This window comes from Drosophila subobscura, chromosome O (assembly GCF_008121235.1).
Source record: "Drosophila subobscura isolate 14011-0131.10 chromosome O, UCBerk_Dsub_1.0, whole genome shotgun sequence".
In the NCBI taxonomy this organism is placed as follows: Eukaryota; Metazoa; Arthropoda; class Insecta; order Diptera; family Drosophilidae; genus Drosophila; species Drosophila subobscura.
In genome coordinates, this window is record NC_048533.1 from 15,292,205 (window position 1) to 15,310,499 (window position 18,295).

Below are 18,295 nucleotides of genomic sequence, written 5' to 3' on the forward strand. Positions count from 1 at the left end.
TCCCCTTGGTAATCCACAATGGCAAACGCATTCTTTCCTATTCTGCAGATCTTGTTCTAGCCGGGAAGCGCACCGAAACATGTTTTCTGGCTTACTCAGCTTTGGCCGGCTATGTCGTTGCCCGCTGCAGGCCGCCGTTCGATCTTTTGGGCATACGGGGCCGCTCTTTTGTCTAAATTAAGTTTATGGCTTGATAATTGGCTTTTTCGTTGTTCTCTTTTTGTTGAGATTCGTCGTCGACGCATTGAAATCGAAATGGAAATGAAAATGGAAATAAGATATGTATGCTCACCGATTGAACCAATTTATTTCAATTTCGCACATCGACGGGAGACGTTGTGTTCGCGGCGAATCACAGATTTCGATCAGTTGTGATTGATAAAACAACGAAATGGGGCAACAGCTTGCGAAACTCATTTGGATATTGTGCTGCACTCTGTGCCTGCTCCGATGTGAGTTTCTTAGTACATTCAAAAGACTTTTGAGGCGAACGCTTGTGCGAGAAAGGGAATTCAATTAAAGAACCGCCAGCTTAGTGGGTCATGGTCAATCGAACTAGAAATTCCCAGCAGCAAATGTGCTGGCATCATGCTCGGCCAGCGCCGCGCAAAGCGAAGGGCAATAAACCGCGAACAAAACTTAACCAAAAAGTGAGTGTGTGTGTGTGAGTAATTGCCGGGGCACTTCTGGTTTGGCGCTGGCCGACATTGACCTTGGCCGGAAAGACAGACAGTCAGACAGACAGACTGTTGAGTAAGCATTGTCATCCCCAGCCCGTTCTCGTTTCAGCCGATTTCGTGTGTGCCAGCTTGGCCGCTTGCAACTGCATCCGCATCCGAGAGTGCGCTGCATTCACCCGTCTTCTGCTGCATCATCGGCCCGAAGAGCGTGCCGCTGTCTTCGCAAAGGTACACGCTGCTGGCTGTGGCTTTGACGGACTCGACCCGCTGGTGTGCTGCCCCCAGCGACTGCGCCATGAGTCATCAACGGTCAGGCCTATGCGCATGCTGCGTTTTGCCCCACCGAACGAGCGCTGGATATGGGGCGACAGCACAGACCTGGTCCAGGACGAAACAGAAATGAATCTTCATGATTACTGGGACTTCAAGGAGCAGAGAAACTGCCCGCAGCCAGTGGATGCCGAGTTCTACGATCAACGCTTTGCCAGCGGAAGTCACTCCTTTCACTACGACATCGATCATGGCAGCAGCGATTGGCAATCCTCGCCGCGTCCTGCCCCAGAGGATAAGCCTATTGTGTTTCCTGGCGATCTGCGCTTCCTCCGACACGGCGGCGACCTGGAGACCAGCACAGACGTGAGTCAGGGTCCACCCTTGGCGCCTTTTACCACTGCGCTGCCACCGACTGCCACGCCAGTTTCTTTACGTCCTGCTGTACCCATTCCTGCTGTTCCTGCGCCAGTGGCCACGTGCGGGGTTAGCATCGAGAGCCGTTTGCTTGGAGGAGACCAGGCCGCGGCCGGACAGTACCCATGGCTGGCCAGGATCGCCTACCGAAACAGAAGTGAGTAGAAGTAATATACTCCTTGGGGCTGCTGGAATTTAGAATTTTAATTGCGAACAAAACGCCTGACTGTAGCTTGATTGTGTGGATTGTGTGTGTCCTGTATTGGGTGTGTTCTGGATTCTGTGTTTATCTGAGATTTGTATTCGATCCCTCTGGCGATCCTAGCCCAGCTCATTGGCCGCAACTCCTAGACTAATGGTCGTTGCGACTCCAACGGCGAAGAGTGCCACAGCTATGCACAGAACCATTTTTCCTTCGGGAATTGCTGCTTGTTCTTGTTTCTGCACGTAGCCCTGACCACGATTATCGTAGTGGCCACCGCCACGTCCATCTTTATATCCTTTAGCTGTGGGACCGGCGCCATATGATCCGTCATCGGCACGGGCACCTCCAGCAGCAGGGCCACCGCCACGACCATCGTTATATCGATTACCAGCACGGTTATCATTTTCGGGTCCGCCGCCACGACCATCGTTATATCCTTTGCCATATGCACCGGTATCATCATTGTCTGTGCCGCCGCCACGACCATCGTTATATCCTTTGCCAGAGGGACCTTCATTGTCTGTGCCGCCGCTACGACCATCGTTATATTCGCCAGTTCCGGGGCCGCCACGCCCGTCAGTACCCATTCCAGGTCCACCGTTGCGACCGCCAGGTGCACCGTAAGGGTCTTCGCCGGGCGTGTAGTTCGGGCCAACGCCATGTCCGCCATCAGGTCCAAAGCCAACAGCACGCTCACCGTCTGGGCCACCTAAAGGAGCAGAACGTGTTGCAGCGCCAGGGGCACCACCTGCATAACACTTCGTCTTGGTAGTGGGGCACATTTCTGTTCCACATGGTTCTGGACCACATGGCCGACGACGGGCAGCGGGCGGGCCGCCCGGCTGTGGACCTTGTAGTCCAGATCCTTGGTTCGGTCCATTAACAGCGGCTGGCTGATTTGCTTTTGTCACACAGGGACATCCTTTGACCTCCATGTTATCAATAGGGCGCTGTTGAATGAGACGAAAGAGCATTAATCATTCAACCCAAACCCGTTTCAGGCAGCAGCCGCATCAGCTACCGCTGCTCGGGATCGCTGATTGCCGGCAACTATGTGGTGACTGCCGCTCATTGTGTGGTCAACCTCGTGGGCGACCTGGAAGTGTAAGTATTGTGGCAAGTGATCCCTTTATAATCTAAGCTTAACTCTCATTCCCAGCTCCCATGTGCGGCTTGGCGATGCACCGGCCAGTGCGGAGGATGCCTCCAATCTGTTTGCCATCGACCAAGTGTTGGTGCATCCAAATTTCGACCAGCCACGCTATGCCAACGACATTGCTCTGCTGCATCTCAACAGTACGGCCAGTGAGTGGCATACCAGAAATCTCCCATAACATAACCAAACACTAAGTTTCTCGTCTTTCCAGATACCTTCACGCCCATTTGCTTACCTTTGAACAGCAGTGAGACACTCGGGAATAGGCTGATTGGGCAATCGGGAGTTGCTGCCGGCTGGAGCACTTCAAATTCGGGAGGTGTGTATTTTGTTCGTTGTCCGTTTTTCTATCTTTATATCTGTATTATTGAAACGGCTCACGTTCGATTTGACTGGATTTACCAGTTGCCTGACTGGTTACTTGTGCTCCCAAAAGGGAAATGCAAAGACTACGATGATCTGATCCTCTAAAACATTTGTTTACTTGTTCGATTTTTCAGGCAATGTTTCCACCTCCACTTCGACATCCTCCTCCACGGTGCGGTTTATACGGCTGCCCATTGTGAACACCACCAGCTGTGCGATTGCGTATGCCAAGCTCAGCGAGAACTTCCAGCAGCCGATTGTCATCACGCCCAGTCACCTGTGTGCCCAGGGCCAGCCGATGAATGACGTGTGCCGTGGCGACAGCGGTGGACCATTTATGGACGATGGCACCTCTGGCCTGTTGGCCGCCAATGGACGCTACACGCTCATTGGCATTGTGGCCTTTGGGCCGACTTTGTGTGGTGTGACCACAATTCCGGGTGTTTACACACTGGTCAGCAGCTTTTCGGACTGGATTCAGAGTAGCGTCGGCAGGACGGGCAGTCCTAATCCCTGACCGGCAGCTACTTAGAGCGGCGTCCATCCAAAGCCTTCAATGCCAAAGTCTAATAATAAAAATAAAATAAAAAGCCGAGCTCAATTATTTTCATACCTGATACGAATTGATTAGCGAGAGAGCAAAAGCTTCGTCCGCTCAAAGCTCACGCAAGCTCAAGCTTCAAGCTCTCCTCTCACCTATCCACGGGAATTCCGTTTTAGTCATCGTAACTTTATTCACAGCTGAAGATCACATTATCGCCCCCACATTATCGCGGTGTTTATTTTGTTATCAGCTTCCCCAAGCTGCGTAATCATCGACGACGTCTTGAGAAAGGATAAAGCGAGCTCAGACACTGCATGAAAAATGTTCAACAAAGAGTACATCTGTTTAATTTTTGGGATTTTGGCCAGCTTGTCGGCCGTGTCCGGGCGTAAGTAAACATTGAAGATGGTAGAATGGAGTGGAGTGGAGGGAAACACAAACGACTGAGATTGGCTTGTGCTCTGGGCCTTCGCATGTCTTCTGAAACCCCAAAACCTGTTCCATTGCCTATATCTAATGCTAATAGTTGTTAGACATTCATCGAGCTGTTTCGACACAGCAAATTGTTGTTTACCATTGGAATTAGAATTCAAATATAGTATTTAATCGCCCCTGCAGAGTTCTATTTCCCCAATGAGGCCGCCCAAGTGCCCAACTATGGCCGCTGCATTACGCCCAATCGGGAACGTGCACTTTGCATTCATCTGGAGGATTGCAAATATCTGTATGGTGTGCTGACGACGAGCCCGCTACGCGACACCGACAGACTCTATCTGAGTCGCAGCCAGTGTGGCTATACGAACGGAAAGGTTCTGATCTGCTGCCTGGATAGGTATCGGGACACTAGCCCAAACACAACGCCGCAGACTGTGCGGCCAAACATCACCAACAGCAATCTGCTGCCGCTGCCCGGACAATGCGGCAATCTGCTGTCTAATCGTATTTACGGTGGCACCCGCACCAAAATTGATGAGTTCCCCTGGATGGCATTGATAGAATACACCAAAAGTAAGGCACTGAAGATAACCATAATTTCAAAATCCAAAAATTCCTTTCCTTTCTGTAGCCGCTGGTAAGAAGGGCCATCATTGCGGTGGCTCCTTGATCAGCACTCGGTATGTGGTGACGGCCTCGCACTGTGTCAATGGCAAAGCGTTGCCCACCGACTGGCGATTGACTGGCGTGCGCCTGGGAGAGTGGGACACTGCCACCGACCCCGACTGCGAGGTGGACGTGCGGGGAATGAAGGACTGTGCTCCCGCGCATTTGGATGTGCCTGTCGAGCGCACTATACCGCACCCCGAATACATTCCCAGCTCTAAGAATCAGGTCAACGACATTGCGTTGCTGCGTTTGGGCAGACAAGTGGAGTACACCGACTTTGTGCGGCCCATTTGCTTGCCCCTGGATGTGAATCTACGCTCGGCCACGTTCGATGGCATTACCATGGACGTGGCTGGTTGGGGAAAGACGGAGGAGCTGTCCTCTAGCAATATGAAGCTCAAGGCTGCCGTGGAGGGGACCAGAATGGACGACTGCCAGGCTGTGTACAACCGCCAGGACATAATGCTGGAGGATACGCAGATGTGTGCCGGTGGCAAGGAGGGCATCGACTCGTGTCGCGGCGACTCCGGTGGTCCGCTGATTGGCCTGGACACAAATAAAGTCAACACGTACTATTTCTTGGCCGGCGTGGTCTCGTTTGGCCCCACACCCTGCGGCCTGGCCGGCTGGCCGGGAGTGTACACGCTCGTAGGTAAGTACGTTGACTGGATCCAAAATACAATTGAGCCATAAATGTTGTCTAAGTGTAATTGTAAGCGACAAATATCTTGTAAATTGTAAATAAATCCGAAATAAATAACCTTCGCGCCCATTTTATATTTACGCGCCAAATAGCGCAAGTGCAGGGCTGCCATATCACCCGAATATCTTACGTAAGGAGCTGCCAGACCTCGCGTTGTTGGGTCAGTTGTAAACACGAGAAAATATGTTGAAAAATATCTGCGTAACACAGCTAAATTTGCTAAAAAGTGCATCCAGCCTGCAGCAGCAAGTCCGGGTAAGTAGTGTCGCCATCGAGGAGGGAACTTTCATTCAAGACTTGTCCGTTTGCAGACCACTTTCATCCTGAAACGAAAATATGAACCACTGCTGCACAAAACCAACGAGCGGCCCCGGCCTATGCGGCCAAAGCACTTTATCTATGAGCTGGTGGAGGACACGCAAGTGAAGAAGCGGCCCAACATGGAAGTCGTCTTAAAGACCTTTGTCGAAGGTGTCGGCGACAAGGGCGACGTGGTGTCCATGAAGCCCCATTTCGTCTACAACAAACTGCTGCTGCCGGGACTGGCGGCCTACAAAACGCCCGAGAACATTGCCAAGTACGCGAAGACAGATGCCGAGAAGTCGGCGGTGAAGCACAGCTCGGCTTATGCCCAACGGACGGTCAACATGCTGGAGACCATTGTCTTGGCAGTGGTCATGAACAAGGATGAGCCGTGGGTCCTCGAGCCCTGGCATATCAAAGCTTCGCTCCGCAAGGCCGGATTCCATTGCAAGGAGGAGTGCATAACCCTGCCGAAGGAGCGCATTGAGGGGCCCGATCTCAAGAAGGAAAGCAAAGACTTTCAGTGCATCATAACCATCAATAAGCTGGAGCAAGCTACGCTCAAGTGCCGCCTGCATCATTGGAGCACAGACCCCAGTGAACGCTTGCCCTACGTGCTGGAGCATTGGAAAATGCCGTCCGAGCCACTGCTGGATGTTGGGTCCCCTGAGAAGATGCCTTAAAACTATGAACAATAAAGATGTATGTTACAAAACTGTTTTATTTATGAACAGCGTGGAAAACAAAGAATATTTATTTTAACATTTCATAATTGATGCTCAAAAGTTGTACGGTGTGGAATACTACCTTAAATGCTACATTACAGAGTCTAATATGATGTTTATTTTTAGTTCACTCCCTTCAGCTCCACTTCGAAGACAAGTGTCGAGTTGGGTGGAATATTTGGAGGAGCTCCACGGGCACCGTAGGCCATGTGCGGGGGGCAAGTGATGCGTCGCTTGCCGCCAACCTTCATGCCAATGACGCCAGTGTCCCAGCCCTTGATTACTTCACCACCGCCCAGGCGGAAGCGGAAACCTTTGCCCTGTAGCATGCTGTCAAAGGTCTTGTTGTTGCTCTGGAGGCGACCAATGTAGTATACGGTGGCACGTTTTCCCTTCTGGGCTTCTGGGCCCTTACCGGCGGAAAGGTCAAGAATTTTGACACCACCGGCGATGGAGCGCTCGCCGCCGGCAGGCTTTTTGTCCTGCTCCTTGGGCTTCGGCTGCTCCTTCTTGGACTCGGGCTTCTCCTTCTTTGCCTGCTTCTCCTGCTGTTTTTTGGCCACACCGTTCTGATCTTTTCCAGCCTTCTCATTGGCCTTGGGTGAGAGCTTGGCAACCTTGGGCTTGGGCTGCTCATCCTCTTCAATAGAGTCGTCAGAGTCTTCTTCGCCCTCACTCTCATCATCCTCGTCCTCCTCCTCATCATCTTCCTCTTCATCGCCATTTTCCAGCAACGACTCGTACTCATCGATAATCTGACTGTCGTCAACATCTTCATCATCATCCTCTTCGTCATCTTCCTCTTCATCCTCCTCCTCCTGGCCGTTCTTGCCTGCCTTGCCCTTGCCCTGCTTGCCCTGCAACAAAGTCTTTAAATCAAACTCCTCGTCGTCTTCATCTTCCGATTCAGCGTCATGCAAGTAGCCCAGCAGTGAAACAGTGGCGTCGCCTGCAATGCAAGAAAAGGTTACACACAGATTAATACTTGTATGAATGAATGTGTGTAGGCACACTAGCAGTACGTATTTAATAATAAACTCTGCTCACCTGTTGTTTGGAACATGATTTGGTCGCCTTTGCTAAAGTTCAAGTCTAGCGTAACTTGTGGATTATCTTTGCGGATTGTGGCGACCACGTACTTTTGCTTGTCGGCCGTCAAATACAGCTTGGCCTCCTCTCCCTTGTCGAGAGCAACACTTGAAATGTGGAACGATTTTACAATCGTCTGGGTGTACTTGCGGTTAGGCTTCATTACTAATCCTAGAGTGGACGAAAAGATATACAAAAACATGTTACACATTTTGTCTCTAAAATGGTGGCGCTCCACGCTGCCGGCGTGCCGCAAGCACGTGGCCGGCGCAACAACGCCGGACGCCCATGCGTCCATCCGCGGGCACCACGCCTTTCCAAATTATTGCACCTCAATTAACAAGCTGTAACTTACCCCAAAACATCGACATGTTGAATTTATTTTAGTTTTCTCTTCTGGAATTCAATTAAAACGTGTAGAAATTATTTTGCAAGAGAAGCCGCTGACGCCGATGGTGCACAGTGCTGGAAAAGAATGAAATGGCGCGCACCGTGTGATTGGTCAAAAAAAAAACCAGCAACTCGACGTCGAAAAATACCGAAAAATATATATAAGACCAGACCCATGACGAATTATATAAGGAGGGCCCGCCGGCAAAATAAGGGAAACGTAACAATGCTGTCAATAAGTGCGAGTGTAAGGACTCTGCGCTGTAAGTGTGAGTGAAATGACAGTGGAGTGTGCGCCCAAACTTCCGCGTCGGCAAGCAAACAAAGGGAAATAACACTAGGAACGCTGCCGACGACGGGCCCTCCTTATAGTTTCTTCATGACTCAGACCCTCATGCTTGTGTTTGTATCGACAGCGTAAACAGCGTAGCACAAAGCTTACGTTGATTTCTTGCAGAAAATGTATTAATGTTTCTGATATAATTATATGCTGATATTGTAATAGTATGGTATATTTAATAAATATGTGTGTATATTTACGGAATATTTCTGCGGGTTAGACGGTATATTTTACGATAAGCCCGCGGTCACACTGTGTTTTTGTGGCACGAAAAAAATCTTTTATAGTTGCCCCGCCTTGTTATTAACTTTTAATTTAATCAAGTCAAGCCGTTAGAGTTATGATAAAGAGCCCAACATGACGGAGAAGATTACGCTTGCCGATGCACTGTCCAATGTGGAGGTGCTGGACGAGCTGTCGCTGCCCGACGAGCAGCCATGCATAGAGGCGCAGCCCTGCTCCATTATCTACAAAGCAAACTTCGATACAAACTTTGAAGATCGCAATGGATTTGTCACAGGAATTGCCAAGTACATAGAGGAAGCGACTACGCATGCCAATTTGGTAAGATAAGACGCACTAAATTGGTAGAAAACGCGACAAACTTGCCTTACTCACTTCACTCTCTCCCCCACCCCCGCGTAGAATGTTTTGCTGGATGAGGGGCAGAAACATGCAGTCATGCTCTACACCTGGCGATGCTGTTCGCGGGCCATACCACAGCCCAAGTCGAACGAGCAGCCCAATCGTGTGGAGATCTACGAGAAGACAGTGGAAGTGCTGGCCCCAGAAGTCAACAAACTGCTGAACTTTATGTATTTCCAACGCAAGGCCATCGAGGCCTTCTCGGGAGAGGTGAAACGGCTATGCCACGCCGAAAAGCGCAAGGATTTTGTGTCGGAAGCATATTTGCTGACGCTGGGGAAATTCATCAACATGTTTGCCGTCCTGGACGAGCTGAAGAACATGAAGTCGAGCGTGAAGAACGATTATTCGACGTACAGGCGGGCAGCCCAATTCCTGAAGGTGATGTCGGACTCGCACACACTGCAGGAGTCACAGAATCTCTCCATGTTCCTGGCCACGCAGAACAAAATTCGCGACACTGTCAAGGACACGCTGGAGAAGATTGTCGGCTATGAGGATCTGCTGTCGGATGTTGTCAACATTTGTGTTCACATGTTCGAGACAAAGATGTACTTGACGCCCGAGGAGAAGCACATGCTGGTGAAGGTCATGGGCTTTGGCCTATTCCTCATGGACAGTGATGCGTGCAACATCAACAAGTTGGATCAGAAGAAGAAAATTCGCCTGGACCGCATCGATCGCATCTTCAAGAACCTGGAAGTGGTGCCCCTCTTCGGAGACATGCAAATCGCACCCTTCAACTATATCAAGCGCAGCAAGCACTTTGACTCCAGCAAGTGGCCGTTGTCCAGCTCGAATGCCATCAGCCCCCAGGCGGATCTGATGGTGCACTTGCCGCAGATACGCGAGGATCATGTCAAGTACATATCGGAGCTGGCGCGCTACACCAACGAGGTGACCACCACGGTCAAGGAGAATCCCTCGGATGCCGAGAATCGGATTACTGCCGACTTGGCCCTGCGCGGCCTGCAACTGCTGTCGGAATGGACCAGTGTGGTCACTGAGCTGTACTCCTGGAAGCTGCTCCATCCCACGGACCATCACCAGAACAAGGAGTGTCCTGTGGAGGCGGAGGAGTATGAAAGGGCCACACGGTACAATTACACTTCCGAGGAGAAGTTTGCCCTGATCGAGGTGATCGCCATGATCAAGGGCCTGCAGGTGCTGATGGCACGCATCGAGACGGTGCTGTGTGAGGCTATTCGACGCAATATTTACTCCGAGCTGCAGGACTTTGTTCAGCTATCGCTGCGCGAACCCCTGCGCAAGGCAGTGAAGAACAAAAAGGATCTGATCCGGAGCATCATTATGTCGGTGCGAGAGACATCCGCGGATTGGCAAAAGGGCTACGAGCCCACAGACGATCCAGTGGCGAAAGGCAAAAAGGATCCCGATGGCGGCTTCCGTATCCATGTGCCACGCCTCAATGTGGGACCATCCTCCACACAGCTGTACATGGTGCGCACCATGCTGGAGTCGCTGACAGCCGACAAGAGTGGCGGCAAGCGTACCTTGCGAAAGGACATTGACGGCAACTGCCTCATGCAGATCGAAACGTTCCACAACACATCGTTCTACTGGAGCTACTTGCTCAACTTTAGCGACACTCTGCAGAAATGCTGCGATCTGTCGCAGCTCTGGTACCGCGAGTTCTACTTGGAAATGACAATGGGCCGCAAGGTCAACAAGTGCTTGGTGCGCCATCAGCACAACGAAGAGTGCAAGGATTTGATAACCATGGAGAAGCGCATACAGTTCCCCATTGAGATGTCCATGCCATGGATTCTCACCGATCATATTCTACAAACAAAAGAACCCTCCATGATGGAGTAAGTAAACAGCGCCTCCATCTGGGAATATATTTAATCATTTCTTTGTTCTCACAGGTTTGTCCTGTACCCGTTGGACCTGTACAACGATTCGGCACACTATGCCCTTACCGTCTTCCGCAAACAGTTCCTCTACGACGAGGTAGAGGCCGAGGTCAATCTGTGCTTCGATCAGTTTGTCTACAAGTTGAGTGAGCAGATCTTTGCCCACTATAAACAATTGGCTGGCAGCATTTTCTTGGACAAACGTTTCCGCCTCGAGTGCGAGGTGCTCGGCTTTAATTTCCAGTCGTATCCACGCAACAATCGCTACGAAACTCTGCTAAAGCAACGACATGTGCAGCTGTTGGGTATGTACAATGTTAAAGTGCTATTTTGGATGAGCATCATTCATGAATTTGCATTTCCAGGCCGTTCTATTGACTTGAACAAGTTGGTCACCCAACGCATCAACGCCAATATGCACAAGAGCATTGAGCTGGCCATCAGTCGCTTTGAGGCCAATGACATTACGGGCATTGTGGTAGGTTGAATATCTAAATATTTCCTTTTCGATCTCTCATATTCGAATACTTTCATTGCAGGAGCTCGAGGGCTTGTTGGAGGCCAATCGCATTTGTCACAAATTGCTAAGCAAATACTTGGCGCTGGACAATTTCGATGGCATGGTCAAGGAGGCTAATCACAATGTCCTCGCGCCCTACGGTCGGATTACGCTGCATGTGTTTGTGGAATTGAATTATGACTTTCTCGTCAATTATTGCTATAATGCAGCCACAAATCGGTGAGTTTTTATATCTATTTCTGCCATAAATGCCATATTTATAGTTCTTTCTGCTTAGGTTCATTCGCACCAAAGTGAATTTGTCATCGACGCAGCCAATTCAGCGTGAGAAACCGCCACAGATGTCTCACTACTATCTGTGGGGCTCCAAGCAGCTGAATGCCGCATACTCCACGCAGTATGGACAGTACACTGGTTTCGTTGGTTCGCCACATTTCCATGCCATGTGCCGACTGCTTGGCTACCAGGGCATTGCCGTTGTCATGGACATTATACTAAAGGACATTGTCAAGCCGCTGATCCAAGGCTCGCTGCTGCAGTTCACCAAAACGCTCATGATTGCCATGCCCAAGTCTTGCAAATTACCGCGCTGCGAGTACGGATCGCCGGGCGTGCTCAGCTATTATCAGGCTCATCTTACGGACATTGTGCAATATCCGGATACGAAAACGGAGCTGTTCCAGTCGTTCAGGGAGTTTGGCAATTGCATCATCTTTTGCCTGCTGATTGAACAGGCCTTATCCCAGGAGGAGGTGTGCGATCTGCTCCATGCGGCTCTCTTTCAAAACATCTTCCCCAGACCCTTCTGCAAAGGTGCGTTAAAACTCTACTCTAACAAGTGGAAACAATCTCTATAATTTCTGAAATTTGCTTTGCAGAAAACGAGAAACCTGAAGCCAAACAAAAGCGTCTGGAGGCACAGTTTGCCAACCTGCAAATCGTCTCGAATGTGGAAAAAATAGGCACTGCCAAGGTGAGCAAGCAGCGAGCTGGTTCCTGGTGCTTTTGCTAATTGAAATTTAATCTACAGCAAGCCATGATAGCTCGGGAGGGTGATTTACTGACACGCGAGCGTCTCTGTTGCGGCCTGAGCATATTTGAAGTGATACTCAATCGAGTGAAGAGCTATCTGGACGATCCGGTTTGGTGTGGCCCGCCACCAGCGAATGGCATCATCCATGTGGACGAGTGCTCCGAGTTTCATCGCCTCTGGTCTGCATTGCAGTTTGTTTATTGCATTCCTGTGCGTGGCACAGAGTACACAATTGAGGAGCTCTTTGGCGAGGGTCTCAACTGGGCGGGTTGTGTCATGATCGTGTTGCTGGGTCAGCAGCGACGCTTTGAGGCGCTCGACTTTTGTTATCACATTTTGCGAGTGCAACGCGTTGATGGCAAGGATGAGGATGTCAAGGGAATTGTAAGTAGTCACTGAGCAAAGTTTTCATGGAAAAAACAACTTATATTTGGCTTCTTCTTGTTTTGCAGCAACTGAAGCGAATGGTGGATCGTATTCGACGTTTCCAAGTATTAAATTCACAAATCTTCTCCATTCTCAACAAATATTTGAAGGGAGGCGACGGTGAGGGCTCAAATGTGGAGCATGTGCGCTGCTTTCCACCGCCACAGCATCCGTCGGTTATATCCTCGTCGTCACACTATCAGGATCCACAAAAGCTGCGCCAGAGCATGAACAATTGAGGCACACGTTTTAGCCGAAGATGCATTTATGCCAATCGTATACAAATAAGTTATACCTAATCACAGTTTATAACGCCGTCGGGAAGCGCAAACAAATCGCAATCGATGCGATGATAGCCGCGTAGAAACCAAAACAGCCAAACCCCAACCCCATTGGCCAATGCGCTGCACTGACAAAATGTTCGCTTAGATTTCGTTCTTAATTGAATTTCGATTTTATTACTGATTGAACATAGTTTCTGGTTTGGTATGGTCGTCGTACAGTATGTCAAATGTATTATGCAAGCAATTATATATTTACTAGATATAATATTGATTCCCCCCCTCCCCATAGCTACTCTCTACTCTCGTATATTATCCCCAAATACTCTACTGTAAGAACGAACCCTAAGATATTATGTTTTGGCCTACAAATAGAAAAGAAAAACATTCATGCTTAACATTCTTGATTTGCTTTTGCTCCAGAGAATTTGAGAATCAAATTAGCCAAAGAATTGCATAGAGCATAGCGGCAAAAGATAAACAAACGAATTGGCTTTAAATACAATCGAAAAGTATTACACAAATAGATGCAGCGAACGTAAAGGAAAATGAAATCAATACATACTCGTACTATAACTTAATTAATGGAAGATGTGAACAGCCAGGACAGCCAACATTTACACACAAGACACACACAACACACACACACACACACTCTTAATACAATGAACTTTATCGAATAAAATTTTCATACGTATTTCTAACAAACCCCAAAAAAACACACAAAACAGAAACGTTTCTTAATCTTACGCGTGGAATTTGATGCGTGCGTAAATGTATTTAGGAATCTTGTGGATTGTTTGTCTTAGCACTTGCAGGACCCCGTGGCCACACCATTCTCCGTTGTGGCTTTGCCGCTCTTGGAGATTGTGTGCAATACTGTAAAGTTGTCGGAATAGTTGCGCGGCAGATCAAAGCCGGCATTGTCAGCACCCAGATAGCAGGCACCGTAGGCACTGCTCTTGGTGATGCGCACCAGCTTGAGATTGAACTTGAGGCTCTGCTTGGCCAGCTCTTTGGTGAAGGCTTCCTTGATCAGATTCCAGCTGGACCACACCGAACCAACGCACACCACATTCAGGTCGCCCGACTGCACGAGCTCCTCGTGCACATTGGGCAACAGGGCCATGATCATGCGTGCCAGATGCACGCCAGCCTCGCGGAACAGACTCAATGCCAGTTCGTCGCCATTTTCCGCATTTTGTGCCAGTTTCTTGCACAGATTGGCAAAGAAGGGCTTGTCGAACTTGGCGTAGCAATGGGACAGCATGTCGTAGCGTGTCTCAATGCTGAAGTGCTCCTTGATGAGGGCCCAGGTCTTGTCCACGGGAGCCACCGCCTTCTCGAAGTTATCCAGATCATCGAAGACAACCTTAACGGCGCGATAGGATATGAACCAGGCTGGGAATGACACAAATTGGGGTTCGATTTATTACGATTATGATCAAAGTCGAAATCAACAACAGCAACAGCCGTGGCACTGAGTTAGTTACAATCAATCGACGCTGCTATCAGACAATCCTAATCGCAATTGATGCGCATAATCTGAGCATTGAAATCGAATAAACAGACACAGTCCATTAGCTGATAAGTGTCTATGGCCATTCCGGATTACACTCACCGCTGCCCTCGTCCCCAAGGAAGTTGCCCCATCCGCCACAGTTGGCTGTGGATCCGTCAGGGTTGCGCAGCAAGCAGTTGGAGCCGGTGCCGGAGATGAGCACCATGCCGCCAATGGAGGAGGCGGTGTACATGCTGCCCATGGTATCACTGGAAACAGCATAGCTGTCGGCCAGGTTGGGGAATGTGTTGCGCAGCTCCTGCTCCAGCTCTCGATTGGTGGCTTCCTGTTACAATGGATTAGTACTGGCCTGCACTTGCCTCTTGGCAGAGAGAACTTACCTGCTCGCAGCCACTCAGACTGAGACCCAAACTGGTCAGGGGAGTCTCCCTCGATATGTTGGCCTCCTCCTTGGCCCGCTCCACCATGTCGGCGATGCGTCGTGCACATTCCGGTATACCAATACCCCAGTGGTTGGTGCCCAGACCGCTGGTAGAGCCCACGGACTGTCCACTTTCATCGCAGATGACCAGCCTGGAGTGCGTTGCACCGCTGCAATGGACAGGACGGAGACAGAGTTATGACTCCCATTCATTAAACCATTAAACCTGATCTGCGATTCCCCCTCCCATACGGAAGCACACTTATTCTTACACAATAGGTGTTTAAGGGTCGTGACCGGCGAACAATATGTCGGTTAAATCAAATTAAATTAACAAAGCCAGCGACGACAAATTGGAATTGAACTTTCAATTGATAAATGAATTCACTTAAGAAACGTGTCCACACGCACAAATTGGATTGAACAAACGCGGAACAGAACCCAAAGAGCCCAGAGATATCTCCCAATTAAACTATTCTTACATGCGGGTAAATATAACTTCAAATAAAGATAAGCTTGAAATAGGGGCACAATTAACGTTACTTTCCCATCGATATCAATTTCGATAATTACATTGATAAGGCACAGTTAATCTGGCAACGCCGTGGCCTTGGTCGGCGCTGCCAACCCGATTTAGTTATTACAAAACAACCGGGGCGGCGCGGGTGAAATTCTTTATCATTTTGTGTGGCGAAAAGCATTTAATGTTCAGTTAGCTATTCAATTTGCGGTCGCCTGACCAGGCAATAAAAACCTTAATTAATCGAGATGAAATTGCTGACTAACGCTCAGAAACTGCTGCCGCTGCTACGTCGGCAAAGGTCGTCAAAAACAACAACAGTTCAAGCACATGACCCCACAGCGGCAGGGCAACCGGCTCTAACCAGTGCCCAACTGGATGAGCTGGAAAGGAATGCGGTGCTGCGCCATCACAGAAACAACGTGCCGCTCATCCGAAAGCTCATCGAAACCTCTGTGGGCGGAGATCGGAGCGTGGAGCAGCAGTTGGCGGAGGAACTGTGTCAGTTGCCCAATGCCACACATCCGCGACTGCTGGACTACGGGGAACAGCCGCGGGAGCTGGCCCAGTACGCGCATCGGAAGATGCCACCCAAGCCCAAGGAGTTCTCGGAGCTGGCTCGATCTCTGAACTTGTATCGCATGGACCACCTGGGAAACTATACGGGCCACAAGAGCTACTACTTGACCGGACAGTTGGCCATGTTGGAGCAGGCCATAATACAGTATGCCCTCGAGTCGGTCACGAAGCATGGCTTCCAGCTGATCTCCGTGCCGGACATACTGCCCAAGGAAGTGATCGAGTCGTGTGGCATGCGCACCGAAGGTGAACGCACTCAGGTCTACAAGTTGGACACTGGCGAATGTCTCTCTGGGACGTCGGAAATGGCGCTGGCCGGATTTTTTGCCAATAAGGTGCTGCCCGAAGAGGAGCTGCCGCTCAAGGTGACTGCCGTGAGTCGCTGCTACCGGGCGGAGACATCCGGGCTGCAGGAGGAAAAGGGCATTTATCGGGTGCATCAGTTCACCAAGGTGGAGATGTTTGCCATCTGCACTCCCGGTCAGTCCGAGGCGGAGCTGGAGGAGTTCAAGAACATTGAGCTGGACCTGTTCAAGCAGCTGGGCATCAATTTCCGACTGCTCGACATGCCGCCTTGTGAGCTGGGTGCGCCGGCGTACCAGAAGTACGACATAGAAGCGTGGTTGCCCGGTCGACAGATGTGGGGCGAAATCTCCAGCTGCAGCAACTGCACAGACTATCAGGCCAAGCGGCTGGGCGTCAAGTACCGCCGTGCCAGCGATGGACAAGTGCTGCATGCGCACACCATCAACGGGACGGCAACGGCCATACCACGCCTGCTGATTGCCCTGCTGGAGTCGTACCAGAAGGAGGACTCCATTGAGATACCCACAGTCCTGAGGCCTTTTATGGATGCTCAAGAGTCTATCACGAGAAACAAGAGAATACCCGAAACGAAGCTAGTGAAGTTCATCAAAGCGGCCTCCTAATCTGTACGCCCTTTTAGTTTAAGAAACTAAGACATGTGGTTATTGAAGTGCCTCGACTAAGGACTGTCTAGAAGATGCAAATGATAAGTCGTGGCTGTGGCTAATCAAGACTGTTATCACGACTGGTGGAATTATTTACCCTTCGACGCCGCCGAAATATTTCATTTTAAATGTTAGCTGCTCGTGCCGTAATGTATTCCCAACTGGAATGCTTGTTGGTTCAGATGAATCGTTTATCAGCGCGCACACACAAGTCCTGTAAGAAAAAAATAAACACAATTAAGCCATAAATACTTTGGTGATTAACGCCAGTCGCCTCTCAAACAGCCACACATCAGCGGGTTGTTAATTATATCTTATCGAGTTTCATAAATCTAAAACATTTGCAAACCCAACCCAACCCCACCGTACTCAGCGACAAAGAATCCGCTGACGGATGAAAACTGGACAACCAGGGGTCACCTCCACACTCCACTTCACTCCAGCTGTGGGCTGCATGAGCGTTCAAAGAATGCCAAATATTTTGCTGTCTGTTGGTCTATTAAAATTCCACACCAAGCATGTTTCACTGTGTTTGAACCGCTGGTACGCACGCGAAGTGAGAGTGAAAATTGTTTGCAGCACAAAACAAGTTTCTTAACAATATTCCCGCTCACTTTTGTTCAGCGCTTCGTAACCTTTTCCGTTTCGATCTTTTGCCTACGTCGTAAATAGTGCACATTGTTGGTTTTGTCGTTTTGATTGGATTGGCACATGGCATAACACCACCCCCACAAGCCCAAAACACACACATTACATTTGTTGATTAGGAGCGGAGAATAAATTAGCCACAAGCATTGTTATTGTTATTATATTCACACGGAGCCACCGCAGCAGCTGGAGCTCTTACCCGGCAAAAGCTTATTTCGCTGATGTTCGTTGTTCGTCGTTCGGTCCGCGCTCGGCAAAGCCTCAAAACAAAATACGGCGCCTGGTCGCCAACCTATTCATTTAAACTTTAGCGGCGCGTACGATTTTGGAAGAATTTGATTTTTTTTGTTTGATAATGTCAACCAGTGTGACCGCGGACTTGTCGAAAAAAGAGACTTAATTACATAAATATGTAGTTGTATGTAGTATACCATGTAAATTTGTTTACCAAGTTCTGTGTTGTGTAAAAATATATTGAAATCATTTTATGCTGGAAATGTTTCACTATTTATTAATATTTTTAGATATCCGGCCATAGACAATCACTTCCAAACAGAGAC

At 49.5% G+C, this 18,295-nt stretch overlaps 8 protein-coding genes across 9 annotated transcripts; 5 read left to right on the forward strand and 3 right to left on the reverse strand.

Annotated features, from left to right (window-relative positions):
* The first annotated feature begins 68 nt into the window (after window positions 1-68).
* Window positions 69-3,680, forward strand: LOC117897953 (CLIP domain-containing serine protease 14D). Its single transcript, XM_034807055.1, has 6 exons — window positions 69-452; window positions 790-1,524; window positions 2,574-2,676; window positions 2,732-2,877; window positions 2,940-3,047; window positions 3,229-3,680. The coding sequence occupies exons 1-6, from the start codon at window positions 392-394 to the stop codon at window positions 3,609-3,611; spliced, it is 1,536 nt and encodes a 511-aa protein (XP_034662946.1). The 5' UTR covers window positions 69-391; the 3' UTR covers window positions 3,612-3,680.
* On the reverse strand, window positions 1,557-3,171 carry LOC117897954 (glycine-rich cell wall structural protein 1.0-like). The gene is made up of 2 exons (XM_034807056.1): window positions 2,964-3,171; window positions 1,557-2,522 (listed from the first exon to the last, which is right to left on the reverse strand). Exon 2 carries the CDS (start codon window positions 2,505-2,507, stop codon window positions 1,689-1,691), a length of 819 nt encoding a protein of 272 aa, XP_034662947.1. The 5' UTR covers window positions 2,508-2,522; window positions 2,964-3,171; the 3' UTR covers window positions 1,557-1,688.
* Window positions 3,681-3,817: 137 nt separating the features above from the next.
* On the forward strand, window positions 3,818-5,514 carry LOC117896918 (serine protease easter). The gene is made up of 3 exons (XM_034805458.1): window positions 3,818-4,026; window positions 4,257-4,646; window positions 4,705-5,514. Exons 1-3 carry the CDS (start codon window positions 3,960-3,962, stop codon window positions 5,433-5,435), a joined length of 1,188 nt encoding a protein of 395 aa, XP_034661349.1. The 5' UTR covers window positions 3,818-3,959; the 3' UTR covers window positions 5,436-5,514.
* A 54-nt stretch (window positions 5,515-5,568) lies between these two features.
* Window positions 5,569-6,468, forward strand: LOC117896920 (39S ribosomal protein L9, mitochondrial). The gene is made up of 2 exons (XM_034805460.1): window positions 5,569-5,700; window positions 5,757-6,468. Exons 1-2 carry the CDS (start codon window positions 5,629-5,631, stop codon window positions 6,429-6,431), a joined length of 747 nt encoding a protein of 248 aa, XP_034661351.1. The 5' UTR covers window positions 5,569-5,628; the 3' UTR covers window positions 6,432-6,468.
* A 44-nt stretch (window positions 6,469-6,512) lies between these two features.
* LOC117896919 (39 kDa FK506-binding nuclear protein) lies at window positions 6,513-8,067 on the reverse strand. Its single transcript, XM_034805459.1, has 3 exons — window positions 7,918-8,067; window positions 7,521-7,733; window positions 6,513-7,422 (listed from the first exon to the last, which is right to left on the reverse strand). The coding sequence occupies exons 1-3, from the start codon at window positions 7,931-7,933 to the stop codon at window positions 6,596-6,598; spliced, it is 1,056 nt and encodes a 351-aa protein (XP_034661350.1). The 5' UTR covers window positions 7,934-8,067; the 3' UTR covers window positions 6,513-6,595.
* A 463-nt stretch (window positions 8,068-8,530) lies between these two features.
* LOC117899678 (cytoplasmic FMR1-interacting protein) lies at window positions 8,531-13,771 on the forward strand. Of its 2 annotated transcripts, none has more exons than XM_034809868.1 (9): window positions 8,531-8,856; window positions 8,938-10,769; window positions 10,827-11,119; window positions 11,180-11,292; window positions 11,354-11,553; window positions 11,612-12,147; window positions 12,213-12,307; window positions 12,365-12,751; window positions 12,823-13,771. In XM_034809868.1, exons 1-9 carry the CDS (start codon window positions 8,650-8,652, stop codon window positions 13,030-13,032), a joined length of 3,873 nt encoding a protein of 1,290 aa, XP_034665759.1. In that variant the 5' UTR covers window positions 8,531-8,649; the 3' UTR covers window positions 13,033-13,771. The 2 variants fall into 2 exon arrangements, with proteins under 2 accessions (XP_034665759.1, XP_034665758.1); XM_034809867.1 differs by having other exon boundaries at window positions 8,533-8,856; window positions 12,820-13,771.
* A 106-nt stretch (window positions 13,772-13,877) lies between these two features.
* Window positions 13,878-18,084, reverse strand: LOC117899681 (N-acetyl-D-glucosamine kinase). The gene is made up of 5 exons (XM_034809870.1): window positions 17,935-18,084; window positions 17,185-17,301; window positions 14,977-15,187; window positions 14,696-14,921; window positions 13,878-14,475 (listed from the first exon to the last, which is right to left on the reverse strand). Exons 2-5 carry the CDS (start codon window positions 17,208-17,210, stop codon window positions 13,880-13,882), a joined length of 1,059 nt encoding a protein of 352 aa, XP_034665761.1. The 5' UTR covers window positions 17,211-17,301; window positions 17,935-18,084; the 3' UTR covers window positions 13,878-13,879.
* LOC117899680 (serine--tRNA ligase, mitochondrial) lies at window positions 15,655-17,338 on the forward strand. The gene has a single exon (XM_034809869.1). The coding sequence runs from the start codon at window positions 15,786-15,788 to the stop codon at window positions 17,043-17,045; it is 1,260 nt and encodes a 419-aa protein (XP_034665760.1). The 5' UTR covers window positions 15,655-15,785; the 3' UTR covers window positions 17,046-17,338.
* Window positions 18,085-18,295: the final 211 nt, after the last annotated feature.